The sequence below is a fragment of the Heterodontus francisci genome, chromosome 16 (assembly GCF_036365525.1).
Source record: "Heterodontus francisci isolate sHetFra1 chromosome 16, sHetFra1.hap1, whole genome shotgun sequence".
Lineage (NCBI taxonomy): Eukaryota > Metazoa > Chordata > Chondrichthyes > Heterodontiformes > Heterodontidae > Heterodontus > Heterodontus francisci.
In genome coordinates, this window is record NC_090386.1 from 80,199,073 (window position 1) to 80,218,831 (window position 19,759).

General features: G+C 41.8%; 1 protein-coding gene across 1 annotated transcript in view; it reads left to right on the forward strand.

The window, feature by feature from the left end:
• The first annotated feature begins 10,536 nt into the window (after positions 1-10,536).
• LOC137378222 (CDK5 and ABL1 enzyme substrate 2-like) overlaps positions 10,537-19,759 on the forward strand; it is a 55,594-nt gene continuing 46,371 nt past the window's right edge. The window contains exon 1 of the mRNA XM_068048436.1: positions 10,537-11,113. Within this exon, the coding sequence (XP_067904537.1) occupies positions 10,575-11,113 (539 nt within the window). The 5' untranslated portion in view covers positions 10,537-10,574. The remainder of the gene's footprint in view (positions 11,114-19,759) is intronic.

Sequence of the window (19,759 nt, forward strand, 5' to 3'; positions counted from 1 at the left end):
TTAATGGGACACTTTACACCAGGAGGCGGTCACACATCTTAGGAAAGGGTCTTCTGATTTGGTCAGTGGTCAGGGATAGGAGAGTGTGGCTGCAGCTGAGGCAAGTAAGGGGATCCAGAAGGCAGGAGTGCAGGAGCCTCAGCCTTTGTGATTGTCCAACAGGCTTGAAGTTCTTTCAGCTTGTTTGGATGAAAGTGGGAGCTGCAGGATGGATGAGCTAACTGACCATGGCACCATGGTACAGGAAGCCTTTCAAGTGGAGGGAGCAAACAGGAATGTAGTGGTAGTCGGGGACTATATAGTGAGCAGGATTGACACTGTTCTCTGCAGCAAAGAGCGAGAGACCAGAAGGCTGTGTTGCCTGCACGGTGCCAGGGTTCGGGACATCTGCTTGGGGCTGGAGAGGAATTTACAGTGAAGGGGGGTGTGTGGGGATGGGGGGATCCAGTCATCGTGCTCCATGTAGGTACCAACAACATAGGCAGGACAAGGAAGGAGGTTCTGCATAGTCAGTATGAGGAGTTAGGCACCAAATTAAGAAGCAGAACCTCAAGGGTAATAATCTCTGGATTATTACATGAGCCAAGTGCAAATTGGCATAGGGCAAATAAGATTAGAGAAATGAATGTATTGCTCAAAGACTGGTGTGTTAGAAGTGGGTTCCGGTTCGTGGGGCACTGACACCAGTACTGGGGAAAGTGGGGATTGTACCGTTGGGATGGTCTACGCCTGAACTATGCTGGGGCCAGTGTTCTAGCAAGCCGCATAACTAGGGAAGTCGAGAGGGTTTTAAACTAAATAGTGGGGGCAAGGGATCAAATTTGGGAAGATGTGATAAATCAAAGAGTAGAGACAAAGCATGAGAGAAAGGTATTAACAGTGGAAATGATAAACAGACCATGACAGGAAGTGATAGAGAGTACAAATCTAAGATCAAATCAGCAGTCAAGGCTAGACGTTACAAAAAAAAGGCCAAAACTAAAGGCTCTGTATCTGAATGCATGTAGCATTCGAAACAAAAGAGATGAACTGATAGCACAAATAGAAATATATAAATACGATATGATAGCCATTAAAGAGACATGGCTGCAGGATGTCACAGACTGGGACCTGAATATTGAAGGGTACATGACATTTAGGAAGGACAGGAAGCTAGGAAAAGGTGGAGGGGTGACTCTGTTAATTAAGGATGGTATTAGCGCAATAGAGAGGGATGAACCTAAATTCAGGAAACCAGGATGTAGAAGCAGTTTGGGTAGAGATGAGAAATGATAAAGTTAAGAAGTCACTCGTGGGAGTGGTGTACAGGCCCCATAACAGTAACTACATGGTAGGACAGAGCATAAAGGAAGAAATAATGAGAACTTGTCAGAAAGGTATGGCGATAATCATGAGGGATTTCAATCTACATATAGACTGGAAGAATCAGATGGGCAAAAGTAGCCTAGACGATGAGTTCAGAGAATGTTTTTGGGATAGTATCTTAGAACAGCACATTCTGGAGCTAACCAGAGAGCAGGCTATACTAGACCTGGTATTGTGCAACGAGATAGGATTAATTAATGATCTCATAGTGAAGGCACCCCTAGGTAGCAGTGATCATAATATGACTAAATTTTGCATTCAGTTTGAGGGAGAGAAGAATGGGTCCAAAACTAGTATTTTAAACTTAAACAAGGGCAATTATGAGGGCATGAAAGCAGAGCTAGCTAAAGTGAACTGGCAAATTAGGATAAGGAATAGGTCAATACAGATGTGGTAGCAGACATTAAGGAGATATTTCAGAATACACAGAATAGATACATACCAACAAGAATGAAAAATTCGAGGGGAGGACCCACCATCCGTGGTTAACTAAAAAAGTTAAAGATCGTATCAAACTTGAAGAAAAAGCATATAATTATGCAAAGGTGGGTGGGCAGGCAGCCATAAAGGCGGGGCTAAAGTGTGGCGAGTCGAAGAGACTTAGCAGTTGGCAGGAAAAAAGACAAAAGCGCAAGGGGAGAGCCAACTGTGTAACAGCCCCGACAAACAAATTTTTCTGCAGCACCTGTGGAAGAGCCTGTCACTCTAGAATTGGCCTTTATAGCCACTCCAGGCGCTGCTCCACACACCACTGATCACCTCCAGACGCTTACCCATTGTCTCTCGAGATAAGGAGGCCAAAGAAGAAGAAAGAAGGGTGGCAGGTCGGAAGATTGGACAGAATATAAAAAACAGCAAAGAATGACTAAAAGATTGATAAGGAGGGAAAAATTAGAGTACAAGAGGAAGCTCGCTAGAAATATAAAAACAGATTTTCAGAGTTTCTATAGCTATTTAAAAAAGAAAACAGTTAACAAAGTGAGCGTTGGTCCTATAGAAAGTGGAATTAATAAGTCAAAATAAGGAGATGGTAGATAAATTGAACAGGTGTTTTGTATCGGTCTTCACTATAGAGGATACAAGTAGCACCCCAGAAAGAGCTGCACATCAGGAAGTGGAAGGGAGAGAGGGACTCAAGAAAATTACAATCACCAGGAGAGTGATACTGAGTAAATTGTTGGAGCTGCAGGCTAACAAGTCCCCGGGTCCTGATGGACCTCATCCTCAGGTCCTAAATAGTGGCTAGTGAGATAATTGATGCGTTGGTTTTAATTTTTCAAAATTAGCTAGATTCGGGGAAGGTTCCATTAGATTGGAAAATAGTCAATGAAACTCCTTTATTCAAAAAGGGAGGGATTCAGAAAGCAGGAAACTACAGGCCAGTTAGCTTAACATCTGTCATAGGGAAAATGTCGGAAGCTATTCTTAAAGACATTACAGCAGGGCACTTGGAAAAATTCAAGATAATCAGGCAGAGTCAACATGGTTTTCTGAAAGGGAAATCATGTTTAACCAATTTATTGGAGTTCTTTGAAGAAGTAACATGTGCTGTTGATAAAGTGGAACTGGTGGATTTAACTGTACTTGGATTTCCAGAATTGTTAAGGTACCACATCAAAGATTATTGCGGATAGGAAAGGCTCATGGTTTAAGGGGTAACATATTGGCATGGATAGAAGATTGGCTGGCTTACAGGAAACAGTGGGTAGGCAGAAATGCTTCATTTTCTGGTTGGCAAGTTGTAACGAGTGGTGTGCTGCAAGGATTAGTGCTGGGGCCTCAACTTTTTACAATTTATATAAATGACTTGGATGAAGGGATCGAAGGTATGGTTGCTAAATTTGCTGATGACACAAAGATAGGTAGGAAAGTAAGTTGTGAATAGGACATAAAGAGGCTACAAAGGGACATAGATAGGTTAAGTGAGTGGGCAAAGATCTGGCAAATGGAGTATAATGTGAGAAAATGGAAACTTGTCCATTTTGGCAGGAAGAATAACAAAGAACCATATCATCTAAATGGTGAGAGATTGCAGAGCTCTGAGATGCAGAGGGATCTGGGTGTTCTAGTACATTTAACGCAAAAGGTTAGTATGCAGGTGCCGCACATAATTAGGAAAGCTAATGGAATGTTATTGTTTATTGCGAGGGGAATTGAAGACAATAGGGGGGTTATGTTTCAGTTATACAGGGCATTGGTGAGACAATATCTGGAGTACTGTGTACAGTATTGGTCTCCTTATTTAAGGAAGGATGTAAATGCATTGGAAGCAGTCCAGGGAAGTTTATTAGACTAATACCTGGAATGGGCAAGTTGTTTTAGGAAAGGTTAGACTGGCTAGGCTTTTAAACACTGGAGTTTGGAAGAGTAAGAGGTGACTTGATTGAAACATATAAGATCCTGAGGGATCTTGACAGGGTGCATGTGGAAAGAATGTTTCCCCTTGTGGGAGAATCTAGAACTAAGGGTCACTATTTGAAAATAAGGAGTCGCCCATTTAAGACAGAGATGAGGAGAAATTTTTTCTCTCAGAGGGTCGTAAGTCTTTAGAACTCTCTTGTTCAAAAGGCAATGGAAGCAGAGTCTTTAAATATTTTTAAGGCAGAAGTAGATAGATTCTTGATAAGCAAGGGGATGAAACGTTATCAGGGTAGGCAGGAATGTGGAGTCAAGGTTACAATCAGATCAGCCATGATCTTATTGAATGGCGGAGCAGGCTCAAGGGGCGAGTGGCCTACTCCTGCTCCTAATTTGTCTGTTCGTAAATTCTCTCTGCAGAGGTCTGTTACAAAAAAAATACTATGGGCAAATATTTGCTAATTCTTGAAGGAAAACATAGAAAATATGGAAGGAAGTCAGTTGTCCCTTTTGGTCTGGCATCCAGGCATACGGAAACAGGTCACTGGGATCTTTTCTGAAGCAGTTCTTTTCAGGCGGCATTGAGAATTAATCTGGCAGGTTTTTCCAGCTTCTCAGTGAGAGGCAGCACCAGGGATTTCAGCTCTCCCACACTGCATCTTTGCAGGATTTCTTCAAAGAAGTAGAGGAAGAGGTGAGCTGGGTGGTTTTTCCTTGGCAAGTTGATCTCCAACTGTCTTCAAAACAGTTTATACCCCAACAATATCCAAACCCAAAACAGAAAGTCAATCTCCTGACCTCCATAAACCTTGACATGTGGCTTCTCTGTACACATCTTCCCAAGATCACCAAGTTTTCTGTTGTTTACTGAGCCCAAAGCACATGATTTCCGCAAAGGTTGTTTTCTAACAACATTTCAGTATCCTTTCAGTGAACTGTCAACAACAAAGTCCAGGTGTTGCACCTTTTTTGAATAAAACAAAGCATGGGGGACAATAGTTCCCTGTTGCATTTTACATGGCAATGCCTCGAACAATCAGAGTTGACTTGCCAAACAAACAAACAAACTATCAGCAACCTTTTCTCGTGCAGTATGAATTGTTGCTCCATTTAATTCTTGCGTCTATCCTGAGATGACCGAGGCAGGAGTAATGCACTGTTAATTCAGTCCCACTACGTCACAGGTCACAGCATATTAGTAAAGTTTCCCACTTCCTGGAAAAATAGCCAAATTAATCATTTTATTTATCCCCAGAATAAAACACGCCAAACCAGGTTTCTTTAAACAACAACAAAATTAACTATTTATGAATAAACCAAGTTTTAAATGATAATGAGATGTATTTATATATATGAAAAGATTTTTTAACTCCTTAATCTTCCTAACCCTCACACACACACATAATTCAATTACCAATGGTTAACTTGGGAAAACAGAAATATGGTCTTTACAGCAGTTTCTTAGGAATGATAAATAACTGGGTTGTAACTTTTGGTTGTATTTTCCTGGATCGATGAGGTGTCCCAGAGTTGAATAATTAGATGCCACTCGATGTCCATTCAGGTGAAATTAATAAACAGTTATGATGGGTAGGCATTCAAGGTAATTCATCTGCAGCAGGCATCACACAAATCTTTCAGCAACCGGTTGTAGCAACAGGTCTATTTAAACTGTAAAGAAGCAGTCTAGCAGTAGAAACTTCCTTGAGAATTCAGGAACTTGCAAAAACATAAAAGTCAACAGGACTTACTCACAGCAAAGGAGTCTTCTCCACAGAGCACAGCAATTACAGAACTCACTCTTTAGACAGGAATTCTTGAATGGAAGCAACCTGCCCCACTCAAAACACAGGCTTTCTTTCTCCAGAGCAATGTTACTCCACAGAGTATAGCAAGTCTTCTTTTCTCTGGGTCTCTTCCTCTTTGATTCGGGCATTATTTTTCAAGAGGGTTTTCTGGGCTGTATTTCTAGCCAGTTTCCAACTGTAACTCTTTCAGCTGCTCACAGCTGTCTGGTTTCTTCTTTCGCTGCCAAAATGGAACTAACAGTCTTTCTCAATAGGAGTCATAAGGCTGTCATAAAACCATCAGGTTGCATGGATACAGCCTGGACTCTTCAAACACTAAACCTCTGCAGTTATTGTCCACAGAGTTTTTCCTTTCAGTCTTAAAGGCACACAGACCTCCCAGCTCTTAAAAAAAAGTAAAATGGTTGTGACAGTCCTGATGAGTGCAAGATGAAAAGCTTCGACAGCATGTCTCTTTTTTTCAGCAATACTCAAGTTCTGTACTACCAAGCGACTATTACTAGAATTGCTGAGGTGTTGTCACATGGGAGTGGCAGTGGTTCCATGGAGCATGAACCTGCTGTCCCCAGCATTCATACTCCTACCCCTGACACTCCACCAATGCTCCTTCTGTTACTTGTCAGCCAGCCAGCCCAGACTGTGATTGCACATGCCAGGATGGTGCAGTCCACAGGTGGACCTTCTGGGCCCAGAGTTGTTCAAAGTCATCCTCCAAGGCCATCTGCAGTTTCCTCCACTGAAAATTATCAACCTTCCACCAGCCATGTTGCACCCACAGGGGTAGCACTGTATGCTAGCACTAGGGCAGGCAAAAACATATGGAAGACAGACACTAAATGTGATTAGTTGACTTTTGAATGCAATATGGCATGATTTACTTTAAAAATTTGGTTTGGAATATTTAATTTTTGGTGGCTTTTATTTTTGTATTGCAGCCAAGCAGGCGCTGTGATGGCTCAGTGGCAGAAGGGAGAAAAAGTGGCCCTGGGATTATTGGTGAATGGTGAATTGGCATTGCAATTACTGGTGTTGCATGTGGATGAGTTCTGCATAGGAGGCTTAGAAAGGAGCTGTCTAGGTTGCCTCCTCCCTTCCTCTTCCTCTTGTGCATTTTCCTATTGTTCCTCCTCAAATTGGTTACTGTGTTTATCTACACATCAGCAGTGACTTCAAAATATATTGATTCCCTGTAAAGTGCCCTGAGAGTGCGAAAGATGCTATACAAATACAAGCTCTTTGAATTTCTGAGTGGGGGCGGGGCAATCTGATCTTCCACCATAACATTGGCTGAAGATGGGCAGAAGATTTACAGAAACAAGAAAAACAGCTGGATATCAGGGAACTCCAACAGGAACTCTATTTCAGCATCTTCTTCTCACCCATTACTGATGTGAAGCTGACTGCTCTATTGTTAGCTGCTTTGTCTCTCTCTGAAAAGAAACTTTACATTAGCAAACATCCAATGTTCTGATGCAACTTTCGGATCCAAGATTTAATGCTTAATAGACTGTGAACACAGTAAAGGGATTATTTTTCAAAACAGTAACTAAAAAAAACCAAAGAAAAAGCTTGATCATTAGCTTTTTCCAATTTTATAGTAAATCTATATGCGAGAAAATACTTTTATATTGATAGCAATTTAAAATTGGGAAAAGAATACCAAACTATTCATAATGCTTTGCTCTTTATCTCACCCTCCAATTGTTTCTTTTCCTGCTTCCTAACTCATTTCTTCTAGGTTGTTCAGTGAATCACTTTATCTCTGATCCCTACTTTATAAGCTTATGAACTTTCTGCTTCCTTCTCTCTTTTAAAGTACTTATTGGACTTCTGCATTATTATGGCTATAATTTGTACCTCTTGGAGCTGGGACATATTTCGCACCCACCTCTTAAAATCTTTAAAACTAGGTGGTTATCAGACAATGTGATATTGATTACAATTATCAAAATTTGTCATAGTCATCCCTTCAAAAGTCAACATGTAAATTGTCCTTAAATGTGAATGAAGTCTGGAGTAAAAATAATGTGCTATATCCTAATTTAAATTACCTCCAGGAGGTTTCATTTTTTTTCTGTGGGTTAATATGTTTATATTTATGTAAGCATTAATACAGCATCTAAATAAATTTTACATGAACATATTAACAATGCATTACCAGACAAAATAAATTCCCAGGGATCCTACAGATCCATATGACTCCTTAGTTATTTGGTGTATTTAAAAACAAACTAAAGATCTTACAGCTCAATTACCATAACAGCAAACACCAAATTGGCTAGCCTCAACTTTTTTTCCAATGAGGCAGTAGACATGTGGAATAGTCTTCCACCAAAATCAGTTAATGACGTTTGGTTAAATCCCTTGAAAGATTTTTTGTGTATGTATCTTGTTAAGAACAGGAATGAAACTCGTAAGGATAAGCACAAACAATGATGATCAAAACTCTACAGAGCAAAATAACTTGAAGCACAAGAATGTTATTTGTGGAGTGCAGCAGTTTAATGTTAATAGCATAGATCATTATGCTATTTTCTACTTGACTATTTCAAAGGTTAAAGAGTAATTTCAGAGCATTTTTCCTGCAAGTCTAACCTGTCTTTAATCACCTCCCTGAGGAAATTAAATAACTGGGACAATCCAGTACAAAGCAAACTGTTTTTGGCCTATATGGAAGGTGTGGGCCTGGTAGGTCATATTTTTCATATGTTCTACATTTTCCTTTGTTCTTAGCTGTGGGATGGTAAGCTGCCTTTCCTTACTCTGTAATCTCTTTAAGCCCTACAACCCTCTGAGATTTCTGTGCTCCTGCAATTCTGCTCCTCTTCAGCATCACCAATTTTCAGCACGTTACCATTGGCAGCTGTGCTTTCAGCTGCCTAGGCCCTAAGCTCTGGAATTCCCTCTCCACCTCTCTCACCTGGTTTAGCACCTCCTTAAATCCTACCTCGTTGACCAAGCGTTTGATCACCTGATAGATCCTTATGTAGATCAATGTCAAATTTTGTTTGATAACACTCCGGTGAAGCAACTTTGGGACTTTTTACTATGTTAAAAGGGCCATATAAATGCAGGTTGTTGTTGTGTATCAGTGTAAGAATATAGATTACCCTGTAAACAAGTAAAGAGTTGGCTTAAAAACCTAATGACCTGGATTTTGCAGTTGTAATGACAAAAAAATGTCTGCTTTCACTATCATCACAGCTGTGATCTGACAGAAATTTCTGGCGTCCACACATGGGAATTTAAACACGGAAATCCAGAAGTTGTTGTCACTGATTACCTTGTCCTCTACAGGATGCACTGTTGAAGTTCCTGCAGATGGAAATCTTTAGAAATCTCTTGAATTGATGTGAACTTCCACTTTTTAATGTTCTAATCTAACTGTATGCCAGCCAAGAGCGACGTCTCAATTCATTCCATCTTCGCTGCCTTCGGAGAATACTTGGCATCAGGTGGCAGGACTATATCTCCAACACAGAAGTCCTTGAAGCGGCCAACACCCCCAGCTTATACACACTACTGAGTCAGCGGCGCTTGAGATGGCTTGGCCATGTGAGCCGCATGGAAGATGGCAGGATTCCCAAAGACACATTGTACAGCGAGCTCGCCACTGGTATCAGACCCACCGGCCGTCCATGTCTCCGCTATAAAGACGTCTGCAAATGCAACATGAAATCGTGTGACATTGATCACAAGTCGTGGGAGTCAGTTGCCAGCATTCGCTAGAGCTGGCGGGCAGCCATAAAGACAGGGCTAAATTGTGGCGAGTCGAAGAGACTTAGTAGTTGGCAGGAAAAAAGACACAGGCGCAAGGGGAGAGCCAACTGTGCAACAGCCCCGACAAACAAATTTCTCTGCAGCACCTGTGGAAGAGCCTGTCACTCCAGAATTGGCCTTTATAGCCACTCCAGGCGCTGCTTCACAAACCACTGACAACCTCCAGGCGCGTATCCATTGTCTGTCGAGATAAGGAGGCCCAAAAGAAAAAAAGAAAAGAATCTAACTGTAAGATTCTACGAGAAAGTTATGTCTTGGTAATTGAAGTGTAACTGGCTTTTTAACATCATAATAAGTTACTGCTAAACAACCTCTCTGGCCGTGAGAAACTCATTTTATGTCTGTGGAATGTCAAATTTTTCTATTATGTCAAATGACAAGGTATTGGGGTCATACTTGCAAACAGAATAGAGGTTGATAGTGTTTAATGGGAAGATGTGTTTGGCGATGGGATCATGTTGGAGATGATGAAAGATGAGTCAAGTGTTGAGGCTGGTAGGCATGGCAGGTGAGGATAAGGGTTGTAGTTGCTGATGGGGGAGGAGGAATGGGGTGCTGGAAGAATGAGGGCAGAAGCATTGGGGAAAAAAATTCATAGATGGAGAAATATTTATCTTTTTAGCTTCCCAAAGACAGCTATACCGACAGTCCGTGGGGGTGATCGCTGTGACTACCTGCCTCTCTTCAGCAGTGTTGTCCAATTCCAGGTGGCCCTGGAGAAGGTGCAGGTGGTGTCCACCAGTTGAAGACATGCATGGTCGGGGGACACTGCAGGGGCTGCTGTGTCTGCCGGACATGGGTGATAACATGATTATTTTCCTATCTTACAACAGTGCCTGCACTTCAAAAGTACTCTATTGGCTGCAAAGAGCTCTGAGACGTCCGGTAGCTGTGAAAGGCGCTCTATAAATGCAAGCCTTTCTTTTTATTAAATGCTAGAGGTTTCATTTTTGTCCTAAGGTTTAGTTCTTCACTAGTGGTGCTTGTCCCTTGCAATATGCCTTTGCTGCAGCCTGACAGTCACCAATGTCGTTCTCCATTGTGACGTAATCGGCGTCCCACTGCTGGAGCTTCTCGTGACGTCACAGAATGGTGGGTGGACCCGAGTGAGGTGTCAACCAATCGGACGCGTCATTCTGCGCGCTGAAAGGGGCGGGGCGGGCTTGGTGGGCGGGGCCCGCGGCCAAAACCCCGCACATTTCCCCTCCCCCACTGTCCCTTACCCCTCCCCACTCTCCCTCCCGCGGCTTTTCATTCCGGATAATGGCGGCGGCGACGACGACGTGTGGGGGTTCGCTTCGCTTCTCGTGTGTCAAACACGGCGTCACTGGCGGCCCCAAGGAGCAGCCGCAACCCCAGCCTCCGAGGAAACGCGCCGACTCCCGGCGGAGGCAGGCCGCCCTCAGCTTCCTCAGCAACATCTCGCTGGACGGGCGCCGGCCGGTGGAGGTCAGCAATGGGTACCGGGCAGAGCAGGAAGCGGAGCAGGAGGCAGTGGTAGCGGCGGCCACCAGCCGGACCGGGGCGGTCGGGCTCGGCTGCATCAGCTGCATATCGGGGGTGCCGAGCGCGGCGGTCATCACCCAAACCCCCCGACTCGGGCCTCCGGTCGGCACCGTTTACATCGGACCTGCTATCGCGTTGCCTAGGGAGACGAGCGTCGGCCTGGGAGCTGAGAGCCACTGCGAAGGGGTCGTCGTCGGTCAGCAAGGGGCTTCGGGGCCAGGGACGCCTCTGCCCAAGAGCGGGCTGGTGCCAACACAAGCGGCGGGTCTCCTCGGCCTGGACTTCCAGAAGCAGAGGTGAGTGGCCGGGAGGCTTGGTGGTTACCAAGGTTTGTGAGTGATCAACTTCTCTCTCTCTCTCTTTCACTCACTCAGTTCACTCACCCATCCACCCACCCCTGTGCAGCTTCTCAGGAACTTTCAGCCACACCATACAGAGCTGCCCAGTTTTTAACCCACTATTTGAAAGGTGGGTGGAGGGGAGCCCAGTGTCATAACAGGTGAATTGCTAAATTTCTGCTTTCATGTTTGTAAACATTTGGGGAGTGGGGGAGCTTTTACAAACTTTTGTGATTTCAATTAAGTAACTGCAAAAGTCAATGTTAGCAATAACTATTAGTTTTGAATTGATCCAATTTGTTCTGTCACTCAAGTTTTTGAGTTGGTAACTCTGAAAGCTATTATGTAGCTGGTGAATTTTTACATTACAATGTATCGTGAGTTATTGCCACTATATGTGAAGATAGTACATTTTTAAGGTTGGAGGTAGGTTATTTTGTGTTCTTAAAAATCCCTGCAGAAATTTCAGTTTTGTTACTGCCTCGTCAGTTGCTAAGCTTCCACATTTATCTTTTCTGCAATATAGTTAACGTTACAAATACATGGCAACTACTGGTTCAAACTGCGTAACTGTTATAGACTGAAAAAGTTATGTGGGTTAGGTTTTCTCTCCCCTGTTTAGGAGAGAGTTCTAGAAATGCCTGGTTGTATGCATGTGGAGAACCTTCTTTGAACAGTTGAGATAAATGTTGCGAGAGTTTTAGGGGACAAGGAGAGAGAATATCTGCTTGACGTTTCCGTAAAGTAGGTTTAAAAGTGGACAGGAACGCCAGATGTTTGCAATCTCATTGGATTTACCCCTCTTGTGAAGTCAAACTCCTGCAGGAATTCTCTCCCTGCTTCCATCACCTGGAATTGGATTCAATCCTGATTGCAGATTTACGTTGCAAGTTTAACATCTGTGCAAAGCAGAATTTGCTTTGTGCCAACACTAAATATGCAATTGAACTACGTCCTAAGTTACTAAACCATTTAAAGACATTCCTGTAGACAATCATCTTTTGAATATGCAGCTATACAAGTTTATGAAGGAGGCCATTCGATCCATTATGTTTGCCAGCTCATTGCTGGAGCAATCAAAAACTGATCCCATTGGCACATTCTTTCCCCATAACCCAATATCTGTCTCTTCCAAATATTTACTCAGTTAAACTTTAAAAGATACATTGCACCAATGCCCATGGCAAAACATTCCTACAAAATGTTATTTTGCAATTGTCTTTTATATCCCAATTTATAGCAGAAATGTGGTTACTATTTGATCTGTCATTGTGTGAATATGCATTTAGATTTTGTATGACAACTGTATAACTCCACTTACAACACTGTAGGTGTTAAATTTATTTTATAATTGAACAAAGGAAGCTACTGTTCCTCATGGACATTTTTTTTTTATTTGGTAAGTTGAGGGAAATTTATCTTCCCTCCCCTTTGCAGCCTCTCCATGTTTTCATGGTAGTGTATCATAGTTATAGACAATAGTGACAATTCAAGTCTTTCTCAGCTCTGTTCCAAGAGCATGTAAGCTGTTGTAGCATTGGTTTGAGGATGTATTATATTCATTATTGTTTAGAGGATTGATAAACATAATAGGAAAATAATCTCTAATATACTGTTCCTCTTTGAAGTCATAATTCCAGGTTACTGTTACTGAGAGATGGTGTGCGGATGTGTGTTAAATTGTTGGTATTCTCCCATCTACGAAAGATGGACACACAGCAAACAATCCATTTGGGTGGGGTGTCTTCTCTTGGTATATCTTTGCTGATGCCTGTGAAGGCCAGTCCTTGAGAGGCAGGTTCTGCCACAAGTCCTGCATGTGAAGCTGCCAAGTGACACTGAGTTGTTTTTGACTTTGGAGCCTGTTGTCAAGCTGTTATAGCAACTGGTCATCGTAGTGCTGACCATTGAACAGGATGTGTCACCATTTCCCTCTTTCGCCAGCTAGTGACTCCCTGGTACGACAGTCGATAGTTAGGGTTGTCTCATCACGCTCGCAAACATCCTTGAAGCAGAGCTTTGGGCACCCCATTGGTCGTCTGACCCTGGCTACCACCTCATATAGAAGGTCCTTGGGTATGCAACGTGTCTGATCCATCTAAACACCTCAAATAACTTTTTTTTTTCTTGAGTGATCCTTTGTAGGTTATTGACTTTATGTACTCAGTAATCCATTATTATGTTGAGTACAGAAGTAAGTGCAATTTTCCTTTTTAAAATGAAATATTTCCTTGTTTTGGCAGGAGCTGGTTGAAATGAGTTGTTTTACAAAACATACAGCGGGCCTGGCATTATCTGAAAATAATTAATCTCAAGCATAAGTCCTCTTCCAGGACTCAATGAAAATGTGCCCAGAAAGTGGCTTTTCTCTCCTCAGACAAACCTGTTTATTTCAAATTTGTGACTGATACAAAGATAGGTAGGAAAGTAAGTTGTGAGAAGGACACAAAGTGTCTGAAAAGAGATATAAGTAAGTTAAGTGAGTGGGCAAAAATTTGGCAGATGGTGTATAATGTGGGAAAATGTGAGGTTGTCCACTTTGGCAGGAAGCATAGAAAAGCAGAATATTATTTACATGGAGAGACTACAGAATGCTGTAGTACAAAGGAGTCTAGGTGTCCTTGTACATGAATCACAAAAAGTTAACATGCAGGTATGGCACATAATTAGGAAGGCAAATGGAATGGCATTGTTGCAAGGGGGATGGAGAATAAAAGTAGGGAAGTCTTGCTACGACTGTATTGGGCATTGGCGAGATCGCAACTAGAATACTGCATACAGTTTTGATCTCCTTACTTAAGGAGGGATATACTTGCATTAGAAGCAGTTAGAGAAGGTTCACTAGGCTGATCCCTGTGATGAAGCGATTGTCTTATGAGGAAAGGTTGAACCTCTGCTTATTGGAGTTTAGAAGATTAAGAGGTGATCTTATTGAAACATATAAGGTTCTAAGGGGGCTTGACCGGGTAGACGCTGAGATGTTTCCCCTTGTGAGGGAATCTAAAACTAGGGTCACAGTTTTAAAATAACAAGGGTCTCCCTTTTAAGATGGAGATGAGGAGGAATTTCTTTTCTGCGGGTCATTAATATTTGGAATTCTCTTCCTCGGAGCAGTGGAAGCTGAATCATTAAATATGTTCAAGGCTGAGTTGGATACATTTTTGATCTACAAGGAAGTCAAGGGTTATAGAGGGGCTGGCAGGAAAGTGGACTTGAGGCCGCAATTAGATCAGCCATGATCTTATTAAACGGTGGAACAGGCTTGAGGGGCCAAATGGCCTACTCCTGCTCCCATTTCTTATATTCTTATGTTCAATCAAGTTGGCTTCATATTTCCATTACAATACTTTTAATAGTGGCATATAGCTAAAAGTCACCACAACCATCCAATAATTCTCTAAATAGAGGGCATATGTCTTGCTGAAACAGTGTACAAAAGGCAGTATAATTCAGAATGTAGTAGCATATGAGTGTTAAGAGTAGCATAAACCACCACATGCTCATCTGCTCTATTTTATGCTTAATCTTCATATTGATAAATATTTCTCAGATTTAGCACACCTCAACACAGTCCCTGTGTCATGATGTTAATCTACTTAAGATATATTAGGGTATGGTACAGTGAAATATTGAGTAAATATAATGATGGAAAACAATAGAAGCAACTGAACAGCTGCAAAGAAATAAATAGTTGTCAAGTGGAAATATACTGAGACTACAGAGGGAGGTGGGCAGTGAAGAGAGCGTGCACAGTGTCCTGATAAAGATCTAGTCAGCTCTGCCCATTTTAACCTCTAACAGCAACAGATCGCATTGCGTGATTGAAGCTCCATATTTCTGATGGTACCTTTCACATTTACAGTATTGCATTGTGTAAGCTGCTGGTAGCCATGATCAGGGGTATATGTGAAACTTGCTTTCATGATTGTTCTGAATATTAAATATGGAACAAGAATTTCCAGGCTGCAAGAATGTAAACAGAAGTTTTCAACTACAGCAAAAGCTTTGTTATCCAGCATGTGCTGGACCTGAGAGGAGCTAGATAATCAAAAATTCTGGTTAATCGAATTTTACGCAGAACTTCAGAGCAGAACAGGTCTGACTGCAGGGACCAAGAATCCCATTATAGTGAATGGGGAACCAGTCACGGAGGCAAGCTGGCAGCATTTCCCCCCGTGGATGGCAACCTTAATTTCTGTGGGTTTTGGTGGTCCAACTGGATTGGTTGAGAAGTCTCCTAACTGGCTTCTCGGTGTCCATCCAGGTTGGTTCTGGTACCATTGGATGCTCCATGAGCCATGCTACCACCAACCGATGCATGGAGAAGGTCAGCTTCAGCCTTGCAGAATCAGGAGACGGAAAGTGGTTTCTACCTGTCCTGTTCTCATGCGGCCAGGCAGAGGTGCAGCCACGGGGCACTGGTACTGTCCACCTCGCCAAGCCCGATCATCTGCCGTTTTCTGCATAGAGATTGGACTTGCTATCCTGAAATTGCCGGGGGACCGCAGGGTACCCGGGGCTTGGCATTGGGAAACCAATTTTTAATTTTGCCTTAATCCTTCGGGGTCGATGCACCAATATACCTGTAGTATAGGTGAGCAACGAACATCAACTAATACAGAGGACACTCAACTGCACTCGGGGGAACCCCGGGCTGGGAGAGCGTTGGGAGATTTTGGAAATTCTGGATAACCGAGCTTGCCGTTTGGTAAAGTGTGGATAACAAAGACAAGTCTTAAACTGATATTTTTGCTTACTGCTTTGGATTGATGTAGTTGCCATTAATGAGCTTATGGGCGTGAAGTTGTGATAAACATCACTGTCTCTGGTTGAATAGTGTCTAGAATTATATTAAAACTGTCAGCAGAAAAATAAAGGTAGTAAGATTTTGGAGCCATGAGATAGGTGATCAGTGATGTTCCAGATGCATTGACATTGAGTCATTTTAACGCCCTGAGCCTGTTTAAAAGTGAACCTGAGCAGGCCAAAGTAGCATTACTATTCAATAGCAATCACTGACTCAGTACAAAAGGTAACTATGATATGAAAGTCTCAAAGATAAAGCTTCAACACCCAAGACTACTTTTTCTTGTAAGTTTTAACATTCTTGCAGCAGTTAAAACTACTATTTAGTTCTCCAGTCTTGCAATATCAGTGTAATGTTAGTGAAATACTTTTGCCATATTGTGTGGAAGAATGTTCAAGAAAAGAGTGCCATTTTAAAGCAAATGTATAATAGATATTACATTACTTTTAATGCATTAATAACTTGTTTGTTGGTTTTCTCCTGAGGGATGAATTTTAAATTGCAACTTACTAGGATAAGTCACGTTATTTCCTTACTGGCTTTCTTACTCCGTTACTCTCCTTGCCTTTGTTCAGCTGCTTGGACATGAGATTTTTGTCATTTTTCATAGTTTTCAGGAAAACATTTAGATATTAAAATCCATTTTTTTTCTGACAATGGAAGTGCATCTTTCTTTTAAAGGGTTGCAGTATTGGTTCAGCCCTGCAGTCCCCTCAATGTGGGGCATCTGATGGTCGCCAAGAACTTTTGGACTGTTCTTTTGTGTTATTGATTTGCAATCATTTTTGAAGTGGAACTACAAGAATTCATAACAGCCTATTTGAAACGCAGGAGTGATATGCATCACTTCCAATAAGTGTATTGCTTGGCAAATGTATCCAACTAAATCATTCAACTCGTCCGGTGAATGGAATTGTGCCCAGTTCCTGCTGCTGTATGAAAAAGGAGTGAATGACATAAAGGGGGATGGTACTTGACTGAATTAAACATGGATGTTATGAGATTGTTAAAGATGAGGGTGCTCATGTGGCCCATCTTCGAATCTTTCTGTACAAATGAATCAGCACCTATGTTTTTTCAGATTGTAGGGTTTCTTCCTCCTGAGCTCTGGATGTCCATCCTATATGCTAACCACTCTTTGCAGGAAGAAGGACTTCCTGCCATTGGTCCAGAATTTACCTTTTGGTTTGAACCTCTTCTGTTGCTATTTAATAATGTGGGTTTAGCACTTCCATTCAATTAACTATCTTCTGCATCTCTTAAGATCAGTTCCTCAAAAATCTCCTTTCCAGACATGAATGTTAGTGTTGTCAGCATTAGATGCTGTTCAGTTCCCCGTTCCTGTATTTTGTGTTTGCAAATAGAATTATTAAAAGAACCTGCATTTCTATAGCACCTTTCATGGCCCCAGGCAGTAGCAAAATGCTTTACAGCCAATGAAGTGTAATCACCATTGTAATGAAATGCAGCAGCCAAATTGTTCACGCTCTAGGTCCCACAAACAGCAATGAGGTAAATGCCAGATAATCTGTTTAAGTTGGTGCTGGCTGAGGGTGAAATATTCGCCAGGAAACAGGGATAACTCTTCCGCCAGCGCCATGGGATATTTTATGTCGACCTAAGAGAGCAGCTAGACCTCCGTTTAATGTCTCATCTGAACAACAGCATGACATCACTCCTTCAGTACTGTAAATATTGCTTGAAATTTGTGCCAAGTGGCATTAGCAATGCTGCACTGACCTTTGTCTCATTATCTCATTTCAGAGGGTATTTTATATGAAAATTTATAAAATACTTCGATCGCTGGTTAGGCCTCAGCTGGAGTATTGTCCAATTTTAGGCCCCACATTTTAGCTATGTTGTAAGGCCTTGTAGATACTAGGGATGAGGGACTTCAGTTATGTGGTGAAACTAATGATGCTGAGATTGTTCTCTTTAGAGCATGGAGGAGACAGTGGCATAGTGGTAATGTCACTGAACTAGTAATCTAGAGGTCCATGCTAATGCCCTGGCAACACTGGTTCAAATCCCACCATGGCAGCTGGTGGAATTTAAATTCAATTAATAAAGTCAGTTAATTGATTCAACCAGTTGAATTGAAAAGTAGTTTCTGGCACCATTACGGAGACTATCATAGATTGTAGTAAAAACCCATCTGGTTCATTAATGTCCTTGGGGTAGGAAATCTGCTGTCCTACATGAGACTCCAGACCCACAGCAATGTGGTGCACTCTTAACTGCCCTCTGAAATGGCCTAGCAAGGCACTCGGTTGTCAAGAGCAGTTAGGAATGGGTAACCAATGCTGGTGTTGCCAGCGATGCCCAGATCCCATGAAAGAAAAAAAAAGGAAAGATTTAATAGAGGTGCTCAAAATCATGAGCGGTTTTGACAGAATAGATAGGAGAAACTGTTTACACTGGCAGGAGGGTCGGTAACCAGAGGACACGGATTTAAGATAATTGGCAAAAGAGCCAGGGGAAGATGAGAATTTTTTTTCATGTAGTGAGTTATGATCTGGAGTGTACTGCCTGAATTGGTGGAAGCAGATTCAAAAGTAATTTTCAGTTGGGAATTGGATATATACTTGAAAAGGAAAAACTTGCAGGCGATGGAAAAAGTGCGCGGGAATAAGACTAATTCTATAGTTCTTTCAGAGAGCCAACACAGGCACGATGGGCTGAATCGCCTTATATGGTGTATGATTCTATGATACTGATATACCCTTGCCTCTCTCTGATTAACACTTGACAAACATAAAGCACGGAGGAAATTCTGTGAAATATCCTTTCTCTTTATAATTATGTATGTGATCTGCTTATATTTATTTCAAACTCAGTAATCAAACCGTATCCCCAATTGAGAATTAACATTAGCTACATTATATAGCTACCACAATATTGCTGTTCAGTTATTATGTAGCTTTGGTAATTAGTATTTATATTTTGTAAAAAAAAAGTTTAACTGAGTTGCTTGTCTTTGCTGTTGCATTGCAGGGTTGTAGGAATTGGCAGTCTGCCTGTTGAGTATGAATGGATGGAAATTCTAGACCACAATTTGGTAAAGGAATTGTTGGTTTTAAACTATGCATTTTTGGTGAAAATGTAATCTTACATTTGTGAAGTAATTGGCATTTAGCTGTTCACACTGTTGGACCTGAATTGCAGAATGTATGCTGGTGCTGTATGCGGTAGCAGTTAGTAAGAATATTGTGGATGAAACAAATGTTTCCACTTGCGTTCTGTTAATGAACAACTTTTTTCCATTTGAAATTTTGCGGCTCTTTTTGCTGGTTGGTGGAACTTGAACTAAAACTGAACAATGAATACTGTTTTAAAATCAATAATTGCCTTGCTAGTTGATTTTTGTCAGCATTCTTAGAACATTTATTATAGGAATATATTTCCGTCTTAGCCCCTACTGTAGCCATATGTGAGTACTCGTGCATAAATCATGAGCATGTTTCATTTGTAAATGTTGAAGATGTAGTGTTTGGCCACTTGATTGGAGCTACTCGCTATCTTTGTACTATTTTTGAAAGATTATAGTTTCAACTCTCCTCCATTCTTCTCCTCTCCCCCTACCGCCACTGATTTCAGATTGAACTCCAAAACACCACGCTTTAGAGCCCAGAAACGGAAATGTCATGGAGATCACATCTCTGGTAGGAGCCGAGCTGCTATGTGATCACTTGCATGTGGAATTTGGGCTGAATTCTTCAAAAAGATTGCAGCTTCTTGCTGTGGAAGGCTCCTTACAAACCAGTCTACTTTTACAGACCAGCAGTGGCCTATTTATC